Here is a 17,088-nt window from a genome sequence, read left to right as displayed (position 1 = left end):
AAGCAAGTTATGCTGAATGGATGAGTTTACCAAAATAATGGACGTGTAAAACTGATTTAAACAAAAGTGTCAGATACTCAACTGAGTGGATTTGTTTCTGGTTCTGATACCGGTCATGGAACAAGAACTATTAGCCTTTCTTGCATAGATTTTTTTTGTTGTTGTTGTTCTTCAGTTAGAAAACATTTATGTACTCCTTTTAATACTATTAACAGGGTTGTGTCCCGTGTCGTCCCCCCCCCCAAGTAACTTTAAATAGAGTAAACTTAAATGGGGAAAAACATTTTCTTTCCACCTCCAGGAAGTATTTCTGTCCAATGTTGATTTGTTGTATTTGTGGACTTCAGAAGGAGCAACATCTTCCTATACTCTGATCCTTAAACAGTCCCAATTCTATTTCTGTAACTTCATTTATGAAGTAAAATACTCTAATATTAAACATAGGTCTGTAAATCTGAAGGAATGAGATATATTAATAGGTTTATTAGATGATATCCTGTAGATCTGGAAGACTGGGAGATAGCAAAATTGCCAATAGACATATTCTGGATAGCATACGAGTACTCTGCAGCTTTACTGTGTGATATATGGGTACTGTGGCATTGAAATAAGACTTATCAAGATGAGTTTAGGTACAAAATTAGAAATGATTTGGTAATACGACATGTAAGAGAAGCATCAACCTGCTAAGTAACAAGAAGGATAAGAATAGGGGAAAGATGGTGTTGTGTAATGCATCTGAGCCAAGACTTATCTTTGGCAAATGTGTGGGAGGATGTTTACTCAGCATACCTAAGATCACCTTTCCATTTTCTGTTTCTTGCAGGTTATACAGAGAATATTTTATACAGTAAATAGGTCCTGGTCTGGGAAAATAACGTGCAATGAGCTCAGGAAAAGCAACTTTTTGCAGGTACATAATAGCTAAAATTTTGCAAGACAGATATTTCTACAAGTTTAAAAACTGCATTAACTAAATGCTTAAGGGAGTAACATTCCTTTTCCAAAAACTAGTGAAGGCTCAATTGCATTAATTCTCATACACTAGAATATTTAAATGTTATCTTTATCTAGAGCTGTATAAATGCATATGTGATTAGCAGAAGTCTGGCTGTTCTCCTCATTCTTCTATGGACACATTAGTTTTTCTGCCTTGTGTGTCCAGTCTTTGCCATCATGCTGCATAGTGTGCACTGTCTCTGAAGATAAAAATTGTTCCACTGAAATAGCATTAGATATTAATGTGGTTATGAGAACTCAGATCATTCAACAGATGTCGTACAAATTCTTTAATGTGTTCTATTTATCCTTCTGATAATAGAATGTGGCATTATTGGAAGAGGAAGCTGATATTAACCAGCTGACAGAGTACTTCTCATATGAACATTTTTATGTTATCTATTGCAAATTTTGGGAGCTGGATACGGACCATGACCTCTATATTGATCGGAAGGATTTAGCTCGACATAATGATCATGGTATGACAAATAAAGCACCTTTGTTTACATGTGACCTTTCAACAGAGAAAGTGGTTAACTGCCAAGGCCAATGTTGTTATATCTGAGTCTGTTGGTATAGTTGATCCTGCTGACTAGTGAAATAAAGCAGGGCAAGTCATCTGCGACGCTGCTTTGTGACTAGCAATACCAAATTTGAGGAAAGTCCTAAATTTTAATTCTGATCTTTGAAAAGAAGTAGAAGAGGAAATAAATTTGTAAGTGTGTAGGCTTGATCTAAAAAACTAATTTAAGTCTCAGTACATTATAAATGGCTCCAATTGGCGGTTTTGGGTTGTTATCTTTGGAAACAATCCATTTTACTTACATTACTCAAGTAGCATGGCTGTTATGGCAAGGTATGGAAAGGGTAGAAAAAGGTAAACATACATTGATGTACTTACTTCAAAGTTTTGCGAATTCTGCTGTACGTTTTCTTTTAATACTATTTGGCAGCTTTACATTTTCTGCATTCATAATATACAGTGACTGTGATTCTATAGTCTTACACGCTTGTACCTGCTCTAGAAATTCTTGTAGCTTGTATGGAACTGTTGGGCTTTTTGGATGCTTTGTGTCTGCTGTCATCTTAAAAAAAGTATTCCCTTCAGGACTGGAAAGCTTACTTAAGCACAAAGTGATTATGGAATATTATCCCACGTTGAAAAGAATAAACACAGTTCTGATTGCTTGCTCCTGAAAATTTGCCTGCTGAAGTCTAACTACACTTTAGGACAGTGAGGAATGAAAGCTGCTTTCATCTGAGAGTTGCTCTACTGAGTTAGTACGCTATAAAAAGGAAGGAGAACTGATACCATGCCACTTGCAATGTAGTTTTGCATCCTTTAAGCCATGGAATGTTGGTTAAAACTTAACAGCTGCTGCTTAATGAGAACTAGACTAAATAAGAGCATAAAATGGATATGATACCCAACATTAGTCTTAAACTTCTGTTTTTGCATGTCCAAAAGGAGACGATCTGGTTTCAGAAATCTCTTCCTTTAGTACTGTCACTAGTCTAAACCTAGGCTAGATCAAACACTTCATGTGGTAAGAAAAATATTAAAATACGTAGCTGTTGTTGAGAAGTTTGAACAACTTCAGTGTTTCAAAAGTAGGTAAGAAGCAGCACAGCACATATCTCTGAAACAAATTAACTATCCTGCAGTTCTGGGGATAAATATTAAGCAGGGACTAGCGTCCTTACTAGAATAATACAGTGATAGCATCACCGTAAGTACATAAACCAGATGGACGGTTCAAATGGTTAACCACCTGCTTTAATTATCAATTTTTCTATAATGCTGAAAAAAATTTCATAGATAGAATAATGAGATGTAATTCTTCTGTGAGAATAGTATCATGTGCTGCTTTGAGTACCACCGACAAATTCTTCAGCATAAATTGAATATCCTTTACAGAGGTAGTGCTCAGTTAAGACATGTCTCTAAAATCCCTGAAATAGTTTCAAAATTAGAAGCATGGATCAGACCCATGTCAGAAATAGACCCATGTCAGAATTGGTTAGGTATGCTCATTATGTATTAACATGCCAGTTCTATTTTGGCTCTTTTCCAAAACCAAGGTCATATAAACTGCAATGGCACTCAAAAACAAGGCTTACCTGTCAAAGAACTGGTAAATGCTATCTTATTAATCAGCCAATTTAATTACTTTTTACTATGCTACTATTTCTGCATCAAGTCTGAATTCAAAGCTGGTTGGTTCTAGCTTTGCTTTGGAGACTGTGTTAAGTGATCTTCTCCAAGAGAACTCAAAAAGGATTAACGAACGCTACACTTGATCTTTCTCTCAGATGTGTGTATATGAGAGGTTTCCAATAAACTCTTGAACTAGACAATACAAAGCAAAAATAACTTGTATATAGCTGACGCTAATTTAAACCTTTCTTCACAGCAATATCAAATAGGATGATAGAGAGGATCTTCTCAGGAGCAGTAACGAGGTACTTATTTTACACACTGAACTAAATTGAATTTAATATTTATTTATTTGCTTGCTAATTTAAGTGTGACATTCCCAGAAAAAAATGCCTTCCCCTTAGAATGGAGCAATGAATTTCAACTTTTAGTACTGTAGTTTAAACTATAGTAGTACTGGAGTGCTCTTTACTCTCCTTTCTTTACCCGAATAAACACTTGCTGTGGGATATTGTATGGTTTAGCAGGAATGGGAATGAGGAAGGGAAGAAGTGTTTGCACTGTTATTTTTCTGTCTCTCAAACTTGCAAAATTTTCCAAAGGGAATTGGGCTTTTCAGTACGACTTCTAAAATCAATGCTTATTGCATCAACAAGTTTACAAAAATGCTTCCAGCTGAGTTAATTCACATTTTTTGACAGTCATTCTTCATTGTTCCCACTTAGATTGAATTACTCTTGTGCAGTTATGGCACTTAACTAATTTTTGAAACATTTTGCTAGCACAACTTCTGCAGCTGGAAAGAAGCCAATAAACAGAAATGACGTAACGAAGGCTGAAATGAGTGAAATGACACTTGGCAGGCGTATGTCCAGAGCTTACTCCATGCAAGCTTTATGGGCAAGACAAAACGTGCATCATATTTCTCTAGACATCTTGAGGATAAAATGGCAAAAAGGGATTTTTAGGAATGAAATGTAATGTCTAGGAAATACCTACCTGCCTTTTTACCAGAAAGGCTGACCATATGTCTTCAGAAAGTATTTGGATGCTGTGTTCTGTGGTGTAGGAGTAGAAACGAACAACTATGTTCTTGTCACAAACATTGACTTCCTGAATGTTCTTGTTTCATTTTTGTCTTCATGTTTCCATTCCAGCACTTTTAGCTAGTGGAGTTCTGTACAGCTTTAAGTTCTCATCACTTTCACCTGAACAGACATTCTAAAAAGCATGTGTACTTCTATATAATACATTTTTTTAAAAGTATTTGAGATGTCTCTCTGTTAACAATGAAGTAGTGGTATTGTTGCCCAGGAGGGAAAGCTGAAATCCTTCTGGACAGGGCGCTGCTTTCCTCTTCAAATACCCACTGCAGTAGAAACAGAAGAGAGCATACATGCTCCTGAAACTGAATAATCAGAGTAGTCTGTGACAAGTCACCTTAGGAACACTGCATCTTTTAGGAGATGAACAGTTAATAGCACCAAAGACAATAGTCCTTAGTTTTGGTGAGTAAAAGCTAGGTGTTTTGAAGTTAGGTGTTCTAACATAAATTTTCTATCTCTTCCGTCACTGGCCTTCAAGAGGTAGGAAAGCACAAAAAGATGGAAAAATTAGCTATGCTGATTTTGTCTGGTTTTTGATATCTGAAGAGGATAAGAAAACACCAACTAGGTAAGAATTAACTTATGTTTGAACAGAAATAAAGACTGACTTTATTGTTTTCCAGTCTTTGAAGAGGGACCGCTGATGCTTAGCTGGAACTGTAATGAAAGATGCTAGATGATAAAAACATGAGTGGAAAACTGGCCCAGTTTGCAGCATTCTTATTTGTCAGTCTCTTCTGTTGTTGCTGCTGTAAAAGTCTATTTTAGTGACTCAAGAGGCTAATTAAATGTTATTGTTCCATATGTTCTGTGTGGCCTATCTATAGACAGGGTCATAGATAAAGGAAATGGAAGTTATTTTTCTATGCCAGTGACTTTGGGAAACTATACAGCTAGCATTAGCTCTAGGATATTGATAAGAAGCCTGTTGTGTGACGTGTCACTAGCTTGTTCAATATGAAAAAAGAACTTGGGTTTTGATGTGTCATTCAATTATTTTGTTGGCTCCCTTAAGTTTTTATGTAAAGCCACGTGATTTAGTCCTCTTCTCCCCCACTCACCCACAACAAACAAGCGTGTTTTCAAATGCAGTTGTGAATGGCTTGGCAAACGCCAAAAACTCTTACCACCCTTACCACTGTGGGTGGTGTTTAATGACTTCCTATGGCATTATGGAATGTAGCCTTAGGTCTGGTTTTGTGTCTGTAAGTAGCGTAGCCTTTAAAACAGGCAATATAAATTCTTAAAATTATGTAACAAATTGATGTAAAGAGCTCTCTGCTATTAATTGCTGAATTTCAGCATTGAATACTGGTTTCGCTGCATGGATCTTGATGGGGATGGTGCTTTGTCTATGTATGAACTGGAGTATTTTTATGAAGAACAGTGCCAAAAATTAGACAACATGGCCATAGAACCTTTACCATTTGAAGACTGTTTGTGCCAGATGCTGGATCTCGTGAAGCCACAATATGAAGGTAATAAAATTCTTTTCCATCTATAACTTCTGTTTCTCTGGATTAGGAGTTAGCACAACCTTAAAAGCACTCAGCTGATCACACAAAGAATATGCCTTTAGATTGTCTTTTCTCTAAAGTCTGTTACAGCTTATTAATTGAATGGTCTTCCAATGGCAGGCAGGTATTAATTTTCAAACTAAAATTTAATATGCTGTTTTAAAATTCCATGTAGGCTTTTATTTTGGGCTTGTAGCCACGTTTAGTCTTAAATGAGATCTTGTCACTAACCAGATGAGGTGATGCTCTCAAGAAAAGCACTTGTGTTCTGTTCGCTTGCCTCTTACCCGTTCCGGTACCCACTTAATTGAGATTTCCTCAGAGGGAACAGTTTTTAAGTAGTTTTGTCTCTGTAGATCAGGGTGGACTTTCTGTAGGTTAGAAGCCTAAGCTGCCCTAGGAAATTCATGTTAAGGGGCTTAAAAATAACTGAATACTAAACTTTGTAGTTTGGGGCTATTTTCTGCATTCATTTGACCCTTCATAGACCTGCTTGCTACCCTCCTGCATTTGACATATATGATCTTCAGCTGATGAGCCTTCAGTTTACATTTTACACCTGAAAAAAACTTACGAAGCAGGTATCATGCTCGCTTCATATTTGCCTTTTTGTGCTACTCGATACTAAACATGTTTTTGCATGCCTTGGTAAACGTATTACTGTGGTATCTTGCATGTTCGTGGCCTCTACCTCTGTGCTGTTTCTGATATTTTTCTCACAAGTTGGTAAAACTGTTGTAGCCATGATGGATTAGTCTTCAGGGGTTTGTTGAGCTCAACACAAATGAGGTCAAGCTGAGGTCAGGTTGGTCAATCTAAACTTCATGTCTCAACACTTGACCACAGTTAGCACTAATAATCTTTATCATGACTGTATTTTTAACGTGAATTTCAGTGTGTAAAAGGACTTGGCATACAGCCTGGTTGCTGTTATTGTACAGGTTCTGCATTGCAATAAAATCAGAACTTCCCCATTTGCTTTTGAAGTCTTTGATAGGAGTAGCAACTTCTATTGCATATACTAATGTTTGCTATTTTTTATGGTAAAATTGCTGACCATCTTATTTAATGCTTTTGTTTAGCAACTGTAATGCTGTGCTAGTAGTTCACATTTAGACACTTGTAGATGAAGCACTGAGCTTTTCTTACTTGAATTTCAAGTGTCACTTTAGTTGAGTGTTGAAGAAGGTGGTTCTGTTTACTGTCTACACAATTATGTTTAGAGAATCAATTAATAGTAGTCGTGCTTATTGCCCACCTTTCTAGTATTAAGAATATTCAAATTACAAGATATTTAATTTTATTTTTAAAAGGCACTTGTCTTTTATTGAGGCATCATTTTTTGGCATGCTAAGGGAATTAAAATAACTCAACACTAGAACTTAAAGCTTCATATTCTTATTTAAACCAAGTTAAAATGGATTTGCTAGGTGAAAACATTTCTACAGGCAGATAAAAGAATTGTAAATGAAGGAGGAGTATTAAGTATGTTTTGGCTGGAAGCTCAATCCTACGTATCAGTGGAATGAAGCCTTAGACTGACATTGTATAATGCATGGAGGGTGGGGAGCACTTGGAATGAAGTGAAGCAAGCGCCAAGGAACATATTTATGTTACATGGTTGCCTACAGTAGCCCCCTGAACTTAGGGGTTCCCTTCCAGTCTTGTACATTATGCTTCTGAAAGGCATTTTCAATAATGTTCCTATTTTGCGTTTCAAATGAAACAAGACTGATGTAGCTGTCCTGTATCATGAAGATGATAAAAGGAGGCTGTGAAATGTAATCAAGATGGGAGCTAATTAAGGCAACAGAAATGAAAGCCAATTGTGAAGGGTTGATTTTATTTTTTTATAAAATCTGGGTGAAGTTTAAAAAGCGGATTCAGTAAAAATTCTTCTGTTTTCCTAATACAAAAACTAACAGCATAAAATGACATTTCACGTGGTAGATTTGAAGCAGAAGAAGGTACTTTCATACAGTTATGGCCGAGCTGTGATACAGTTTGCTACAGGATGCTCTGTGTATCAAAAAGCAATTTTTTAATTTGTGGATACCTGAATTAATCATCTCAGTTTCATTCTTTTTTTTTTTTCTTGGTCTTTGAGAGACAGTGGTAGGCATCTACATGAGTGTTAGATGTCCAAGCTCCCATTGCAATAAATGGAAACTGGAGAACAAAGCAACGCACCAAATGTAGGTGCCTAACTTAAATTGGGAGCTTATATAACCAGGACACAAATCGGTTGCTTGGTTGTGGAGAGCTGCTGCCACTTGAGATGGGCCAGCACATGGAACATCTGTGTGGGTCTGACAGATACGACACAGGTGCTGCAAGGGATTTGTGTCGTTCTGGAGCAGCATCTATAAGCCAGGCAGGACATGTTAAGGCACTTCAGATGGCAACAGACAAATGCAGCAACCATTTCCAAACGGCGTTCTTGCTTTGCCTTCCGTCTGTCCTGGAGTTATGCTTTGGTGGAGGCTGGGACAGTATGCTGAGGAAATACTGTTCTAGGTCTGGCTTTTGTTGAACTCTTCCATAACACCTGCAGTTAGCCCCTCTTTGACTGACAACAGAAGGCCAGCCATATTTAAGGTGAATCAATAAAGTGGAGTTTTAAGGATAGTCCTCTGTCTTTCCTGGTATGTCTGGTATTTTCCAGTCTTTCTGCAGAAGCTTACTATTCAGCTTTGAAATACAGTAACATTTCTGAGCAACCTGACTGTCCCGTCCTGCTCAGCAGGAATAAAGGAAGGTGATCTTTTTAATTCTCTGGGCAATACTGAGAGTCAGAACAATGACCAAGAGGCTGGACTGAAAACAAAGCTTTACTTAGAATGGCAGTGGAATTACAAAAGATGGTAACTCTGGAACTTCATAATGTTACTTTTAGCGCAGTGCGGTTGGAAACGGATATTGACTTGGCAAAAGGTTTCAACAGCACACTGTCTGATTTCACCAAACCACAGAATATAGCAGGCTGACAAACTTACACCAACATTACCCTTATGTGCTGAGAAAGCCAGAGACAGAGCAAGAGAAGAAGTAACAGAAGATATCAGCACCCTTGGATCCAGCGGTGGTCTCTGCTGGTGGTCAGGGTCTTCCAGTGGTGGGCACGCACCTGGTGGTCAGGGTCTTCTGGTGGTGGGCGCACGCAGCAAGTGGCTGCCCCCCTTTCCTTTTATAGTCTTCGGGTGCCTGTCTCATAGCTTCCTGAAAGCTCTTGAAAATGAGTCAGTGGGCATGGGGGGGGGGGGAGGCTTGGTGGTCTCGCATTCCTCCCCCAAAGGCAAGTGCTCAGCTTCCTTGGCTATGTGACTTAGGTGGGTTTCACAAGCTGACCACCCTGCCTCCGCAAGGTTTTGCTCAGTCTACCACACTCCCTTAGCAAGGTGAGGAAGTTCCCAAAGCACAATGCCCCATTTAGGAGTTTGATTTGAGCATCTTTATCAGTTTCTCCCAAGATGGATGTTTGAGACAATTGCTCACTCTGTCCTGGGGATGTTTGTGACAACTGCCCACCCCAGCATGGGGCTGTACACCCCACGAATAGTTCTAACACTTAATGGGTCCATTGATGTGAGTCTTTAAAATATTGCTTTATTAAAAAAAACAAACAAAAAATCCAAAAAAAAACCCGCCTCTGAGCACTTAGCTTTCCTCTCAAGCAGTAAACATTGATCAGGCTGGACAAGGTGGCAAACTAGTCTCTCTGAAAAATTCATTTGTATGAAGCACAGTCACATGCTGTTGTCTATCATACGTTTGTCTTCTGAAGTCAGGGAAGAGAAAGGGCCACTGTCAGAAGAGATTCCTACCTGCTACCTGAGCACTACTTGAGAAGGATCAGGTAGCTCACTGGAGACTTCTGTCTCTTGAGGAAGCTTAGACAATTAGCTTCAATAGTATTTAATAGCTACGTGAGGCAGACTTCATATCACTCCAAGATACTGAAGGACAGTAGGATGACAGGTAAAGCGGTTAACAAACCTGAAACATTTAAAGTTCTGTCAGCTTTGAAAGACACTTCTCTAGGTGTGCATTTCATCTGTTCACTTCTCTCCCATTGCGTTGAGCATCAGTGACAAATGTTCTTAAGCATAATGATGACTTAAATTTGAATAACATTCCTCCTTTTTAGAGAAAGGACAATTTCACCCCTAAATATCTTTTCTTGTAATCTTCTTTACAGGAAAAATTACTCTGCATGATTTAAAGCGATGTAAGTTGACAAATGTGTTTTTTGATACGTTTTTCAACATTGAAAAATACCTTGACCATGAACAGAAGGATCAGTTTTCTATGTTGCGGGTGAGTATGAAGCTTTAAAAGTCTTTTTAGCTATGTGCTTAGCAAACAATATGTTTCTGTATAACTTGCAATGTGATTGTTTAGGATGGCGAAGGTGAAAGCCAAGAGGTCTCTGACTGGGAGAAGTACGCTGCTGAAGAGTACGATATCTTGGTAGCAGAAGAGGCAGCAAGTGACCAGTGGAACGATGGGTAAGACATTCTTAGCAGGAGGGTTGGTACAAATCCCCACCACTAATGTGGAGCCTCCCCACCACTACCATTCTTGATGCTCCTTTTGTTAGAACATTGCTGTTTGTTGTGTTTCACAGTGTGCTCAGTGAGGGAGGAAGAACTTTGCTCATATCTCTAACTGCATATTGCTTGATGGTTGGTGATCACGTTGGTTTTGTAAAATAAAAGGTCCCGCTTCAGATCTTGGGAGGAAAAAAGATTTGAAAAAGTTTCAGCTCTAAACTAAATACAAGATTAATTTTGTGTAGCTCGTTGTTAAATGAATGAAGACCTTCATTAAAAGTTTTCTGGGGAAAACATTCTTACTTCTGAACTCCTAAATTCTGTCAGCTTAGAAGTATTTTCTCACAGTTCTCCAAGAATAAATAAGATAATAATCTTGCAGTTTCAAAATTACTCCTCTACTGTTGCTATGTAGCTTCCAGAACCTCCTGGAATCCAAAGTCCCAGATTTGCCATTCGTTTTGCTTACATAAAAAGATAAGGAAAACAAGTACAAATTTAACTTGTTTTAGGCCTTAAGTTGATGGACCCATCTAGAGAAAACACTGTCCTGCGTTTTCTACATCCGTATTCCATTTTAAAATGTCTTGGATTCTTGCTAGGCATTTAGAGAATATTTAAGAGACTGCTTTAAAACCTGCAAAATCAAAATCCTCGTCACACATTGATTTCAAGAAACTTCATAAAAGAAAGCGTATGAGGGGAGAAAGGGGAGGGAGACAATTGTTATCATTACCCAGCCTCTTCAGCATTAAGGAGGATCATATGCTTAACTCTTTGTGGAATCCTCCCCTAGAATTGATTAATATTATGGACATAAGCCAGAAAATAACTGAAGTTTTGTTACTGTGAGTTAGGCAATGTTATATCTTCAGTGTTTTTTTTGTTTGATCTCTTAAGGTCATAGACTAAGTTTGGGGAAGGTATAAAATAGGTATGTACATTTTTGACAATTGTTTGAGACACTGTAATGCTGAGTATAATAGCTTAAATTTGATGGACTGGGGAAAAGAACAGCTTCTACAGTCTTCCTGGCTGTGAAATGTTACAAGTAACTCAGCTGACAAAGCGGGATTCTTAGAAACTGCTGAAGGATTTGGAGAGGAAACGGCCTCAAGCTGCATCAGGTGAGGTTTAGATTGGATATTAGGAAAAATTTCTTTACTGAAAGAGTGCTCAGGCATTGGACCAGGCTGCCCAGGGAGGTGGTGGAGTCGCCATCCCTGGAGGCGTTCAAAAAACGTGTGGACGTGGCCCTTCAGGACATGGTTCAGTAGGCCTGCTGGTGTTGAGGTGATGGTTGGACTTGATGATCTTAGAGATCTCTTCCAACATTAATGATTCTATGATTCTGATTTTATTTTTTTTGGCGCTCTGTTTTAGAATGCCCTTGTAAAATTAACACGTTTAAACCATCAGGAGTCAAAATTCTGAACAGTTACTGGTGGACCTAGGCTTCTTCTGACAGGGTCAGACCAGCCCCTACGGCATCCGCCATCATCTCAGTGTCAGTCAGTGGGGCCCCCTTAGAGGAATACAGTAAATCAGTGCATCAGCACGCCAAGTGGAGAGCCCAGGCTCGAGGCAGAAATGGCTAGCATTTAGGAGCCTCGAGGTACTGTTAAATCTGAACATCTGAAATCTTAACTAGAACCACTTTCTCGAGTGTTCTACACCGCTGTTGTTTTGGCCTTGTTTTCTCTCCCTTCTGCTGGTCTGTTTGTTTACTTCTATGGCAGTAGTTGTGTGTGTCTCCACCTTCCTGTTTTAAAATTCTGCTGCTGTTGTGATGTTCTAGGAAGTGAGTGATAAGCCCATTTTGCCCATTTTCAGATAAAGTTGTGAAACTGAGATGATTCTTGACTAAATTTGTCTCAACCTCACCCGAGAGCTGGTAGTTAAATGCAGATTTCCAGGATTCCACTAAGATCCTATTATTCTGTCTTACCGCTCTTAAAGCCTCTTCCAGCTTTGCTGTGGAATACCCTGAGAAACTCATTCTCTTGTCAGTCAAGATCTACTGAGGGTCCAGAAGTATCCTACGTGGTCTGCAAGAGTGAGTCCTTGGCTAGGTTGTCAAGGAAGGATTTCAGCTGTTGCTCCAGTGTTCTGTCCTGAGACAGCCTACGATATCGCTGGCATCTGAAACTCATCAGAGGCAAAATACCCTTTTGATATTAATAGTAAGGGACCCGCGTGTCAGGAAGTCAAGTTATTCTGCACCTCTGATAAGGGTTTGAAATTGGTGGGCTGTTGTAGAGAAGGGTCATTTTGTAAAGTTCTAAGATAATGTTTAGGTACAATTTCACCCACAAGTGCAGATGGGAGATAAGGAGCCTCAAGGTGCTTTTCTTGTGATTCAGTTGTTAACTCATTGACTGCAGCAGTTTCTCTGAACTAGGAGCATCTCTGACTATTGTTTAGACTAAATTATTTTAATTTTATATATTTCCCACCCCCCTCCAATATGTCTGCTCTTGGTGAAGATAAAAGCTGCAAAATTCACAGCCAGTGTACTCAGGGTCAGATCACTTCTGTTCTTTTCCGTGAAAAATTTATCCGAAGTGTACCTGAAACCATGGTTCTGTGGCTTTACACAGAAAGGGGACAAAATGGAAACTAAAGTACAAAATGTTTCTGAAGTTAAACCTTTAGATTTATTTTTTTTTTTTAATTTACCTGAAATTTCCACTCTCCAGTAAAGTTCTAACAGATTTTGGACACGTAAGTTTTTTCAGGTATTTCCAGGAAGTTTATTCTCTCCATGGCATAGGCACAGTCTTCTTTGTATGTCCGTGCAATTACAACTTAAGGAATACAGAGAATACTGTGGAATGTAGGGTGCATAAAGCAGACTCCTAATAATGCTAGAAAAAATGCACCTTCGCTATGTGAATGCACTCCTTAAGGAAAACCAGCGCCGTGGTCAAAGAATGATATAGTGGAGTACACTGGGACATGGAGGAGAGAAGGGGTATGATGCAAGAACACCAGCAAAAATACATTATGAGCATTTTAAGTTACTGTGGTGTACAAAAACTTTCCTTAAAATCACTTACTGCACTTAAGGTTGTAATGCCTGCCCAAACTGAAGTGACTGTTTGACAACCCAGTATGAATGTTTTATTTGATTACCTCAGATGGTAAATATTTTCCTGATGTTCCTATTAAAAGTTGATCTGAAACTTGGGAGTGGTATAGAGAGATCTAGAAACAGGCTGATTTCTTTACATTTGCATGAGCTTTAGAAGTGGAGGGGGAGGACTTCTTAGAGGGGCTGTAGCTGTATGGTTTTATTTTTATGAAAACCTCTGTGCTGGGAATAGCAATAGACTTTCTAATACTGTGAGAAGTAACTCAGTTTCAGGAAAACTGAGACAGCGTTTCTAAATTTCCTTAGTATCTTGGAAAGGAGTAAAAGTGATATTCCATGAGGCCACCAAAGCTTTGGAGGAGAGTAGGATTTTCATTTGGCCCAATAATGTTTGAAGAACAATCTCCTGCGTATAGGATAGCTGGAACCTGCAAACAGTGTTGGAGAGATTCCCATGCTGCCGTGTTTAACGACTGGTGTAGCTGCTGTCGCCTCCCTGCACCACTATGCAATAAGCAAATCCAAATGGTGTGTGAACATGTTTCTGTTTAAAAAAAGAAAACAAACAAAAAAACCATCCCCAAAGATGGAATGAGTGGTGTAGAAGACTATAAATTACAGGTATTTGAGCTAAAACTGTTGTTACGGTAGAATATGCATCTTTCTTCCAAATCCTTGTGTTCAGATGTGTAACTCGATAAAGTAACTCTGAGGATGACTTTTGTTTCCCGTTCAAATCAGCGCTGAACTTGTAAGAGAAACCCAAGGTATTCTGTTTGCTGCACTGATTGATGCTCACATAATCAAGGCTTTAATACCCCAGGGAAGGATGAAATAACAAAAACAGGAAAAAAAAAAAATCAGGAACTATTTTCTACTTCTGCTTAATCTTTACCTGATGTTATCAAAGCATCTTTATGTTGTTAAATATTTTTTACTCAAAATGGTGAAGCTGGCTTAATGTTTGCTTATCTCTGACATGTTTCAACAGAATTGCATTCACAATGAAACTGTTGCTCCTGCTCCCACCTCTCCTATTAACAGTACTCTGTTCTAGTGTTCATCCTGGATTCTTAGTACTGAGCTTCTTTGCCCTGTGTCTTTCTCTGAAAGAACACTTCTAATCACCACCTAATGCTGTTACAAAGTCACATTTGAAGAACAGATACTGCAGTGTCTAAAGCTCGTACTTTGCCCAGTCTCGAGAGCAGCTGGAAATGGTCGCCTGCGGAGATGAGACTTGGTAGCGCTTGGGAAGACGTGCATGAACCTGAGTCAGCCTCGCCTGGGAAGTGGTCAGCTCTTTAATCTGACCTCATAAATCTCTATGGACATCTAAGTTTCACTTTTTTTATTAATCTGACCTCATAAATCTCTATGGACATCTAAGTTTCATTTTTTTTAAACAGCTATCAATTCTAGATTGATCCCACCCAAACAGTGCTGAAGCTGATCTTCTTAAGTCAGTCTTCAGTGACTTGAGTTAGCTAAACCTTACATTTCATTATCTGTCTGTTCATTTGCATCAGCAGCAGGCAGTTATCAGCAATTTCTCATTAAACAATTGGCTTTTGCTTTCTAGCATCTGCTTTAAATACACAGTTGGTTCCTATCACTTCCTTGGGCTCATGTGCGTTTTAGTAACACTTTCAGTATTCTTTCTCTTTTGTATCTACAACAGGTGTAGTTTGTTCTACCCAATGCAGCATAATTTCAGCTTTCTTGAAATCCTCTGAAAGGGTTTCTGTCAAGCACCTGAGTCTTGCGTTTGACCATTTCTGCAGTACCTGCTCTGAATTCTTTCAGTAAAGCTGCGTATCTCACCAATTAAAAGCTCTGCGCATGAAGGGAGAGTAAGCTAGCTTAAATTTAAGTAATTCTGACAGAAGCCTAGTGCTGCTTCTGGTTACGTCATCCCTGGAGGTGTTCAAAAAATGTGTAGATGTGGCACTTCAGGACGTGGTTTAGCAGGCATGGTGGTGATGGGTTGATGGTTGGACTTGACCTTAGATGTCTTTTCCTTAACAATTCCATGATTCTATTTATGATTTTACTGTGAATATGAAATATTGGAAATTATGTCTGTCCTGTGGGTGCCTTGTTAGTGTTCCAGCATTTGGGCACTTCCCAGCATAGCAAGACTCTCTCATTTTCTTTCTTTGCTTGCTCCTAGGTATGAACCAGAGCTGAATCCTGTAGACCATCAGAAGGCCAATGTCCTCAAGTATCAAATGGAAAAAAGACCATTTTTTGAAATGCCTTCCCATCTGGCTGATGTAGACTTGGATGAATATGACTACGAAGAGGACTTTGAGTAGTGGTTACTTCTGATCAGCACTTGCAGAAGAGAAGGGACAGCCTGCAGCAGGTCTGCTACACACCTACATGTTTCAGTGGGGTTTGTTTCCAGGAAGTCAGCTTAGTTTTGTGCTAAAAATATTTAATCACTACACTACCTTTTAAGGAGAAGAAGCGCGTTTGTATTGAAGGATAAAACTTTTTGTATTTATTCAATAGTCTATAGCTTGTAAAATAGATTAAAATATTTATTTACGGATGTTGCGTAATTCCTTTTGGAAGAATAACAATATTGGACTTTAGAGACTCTAAAAGTAATCTACTGTTTCTGAGACCTGTGTAATTCTAAGTTGATGTGTGGTGCACTGACCATCTCCGTCCCATGTGCGCCCAGGCGTTCCTGTCCTGGTACGGGAGGTAAGGAGACAACTTATACCTGCCCCACGAGGCTGACGCGCTCATAAGCAGTTCCAGGGCTCTGAGGCCTTGGCAAGGAAGAGACGTGACTGGGTGGGACACTTACAAACCGCGTTTTGTTTGACAAGCTGAGCGTATTGGTGCACGAGGAAAGCGAATGCCTGAGACTAGTTGCTTCTCTCCTCTGGTAGTCCTTGTCGGCCCCGACTTTAATTTTACTTGCCCCTTTAAACTTCAGTCTTTTCATTGATGTTCATGACAAAGGTTATTTAATAACAAAGTCTGTTTTAGTGTTCATACTTGATCCAAAATGAGTGTGTTCATTCATGTAGAAGGAACCAATTTTTTTAAATCCTTTGTATAAATGTTACTTGATCGGTGATGTGCACTAATTTGTTGTGGGCATTCAGTGCTTTTGTCTGTCCCCCCCCTTCAGTTGTGTGCTATTGACACATTCCATGGGTATTCATCAGTGTCACAGCAGCTTGAAATTGTTGCCTCACTCCTACTGTTAAACTGGTTTTATTGGAAAAAAAAAAATGTACAAAAAGATGTAAGTTATTTTTTTGGTTGCAGTGTAGATTTGTTAAAATGTTTAAAAAATCATGTTTGTATTTTCAAATAAAGATTTTCATACATGTAATGTAAGAGTTCTAATTATTACGTGCTGCATGCAATTAACTGCCTACTCTTAAAGAACAGTTTAAGATACAGTGGGTTACACATGTCTGCAGTCTCGCTGCACATTCAAAGCAATCAAGCTCTAGCAGGTGTTTCTTCATCCAGAAGACAGCGTTGCTGAACAGCTGGAACTGGTAAATCTGTTCCACTCAACTCCTCACAGTACTTTGCGTAGAGACTGACAGACCTGTGTATCTCAAGTAATGAAACTCATCACTAACATCTGTAAGTGAGCCTTTCTGAGGAAAACTCAAGTTGTTTTAAT

General features: G+C 38.9%; 1 protein-coding gene across 2 annotated transcripts in view; it reads left to right on the top strand.

The window, feature by feature from the left end:
- The window catches only part of PPP2R3B (protein phosphatase 2 regulatory subunit B''beta), a 55,281-nt gene extending 38,541 nt beyond the window's left edge, over positions 1 to 16,740 (top strand). For both annotated transcript variants that reach the window (XM_009931157.2, XM_009931159.2), the window contains exons 6-13: positions 827 to 913; positions 1,322 to 1,478; positions 3,414 to 3,462; positions 4,742 to 4,831; positions 5,566 to 5,741; positions 9,979 to 10,097; positions 10,182 to 10,288; positions 15,601 to 16,740. In XM_009931157.2, the coding sequence (XP_009929459.1) occupies positions 827 to 913; positions 1,322 to 1,478; positions 3,414 to 3,462; positions 4,742 to 4,831; positions 5,566 to 5,741; positions 9,979 to 10,097; positions 10,182 to 10,288; positions 15,601 to 15,745 (930 nt within the window). In that variant the 3' untranslated portion in view covers positions 15,746 to 16,740. The remainder of the gene's footprint in view (positions 1 to 826; positions 914 to 1,321; positions 1,479 to 3,413; positions 3,463 to 4,741; positions 4,832 to 5,565; positions 5,742 to 9,978; positions 10,098 to 10,181; positions 10,289 to 15,600) is intronic.
- Positions 16,741 to 17,088: the final 348 nt, after the last annotated feature.

The sequence above is a fragment of the Opisthocomus hoazin genome, chromosome 1 (assembly GCF_030867145.1).
Source record: "Opisthocomus hoazin isolate bOpiHoa1 chromosome 1, bOpiHoa1.hap1, whole genome shotgun sequence".
Taxonomy (NCBI): Eukaryota; Metazoa; Chordata; class Aves; order Opisthocomiformes; family Opisthocomidae; genus Opisthocomus; species Opisthocomus hoazin.
The sequence above is the reverse complement of the archived record's forward strand: the minus strand, read 5'-3'. Positions and strand labels throughout refer to the sequence as shown.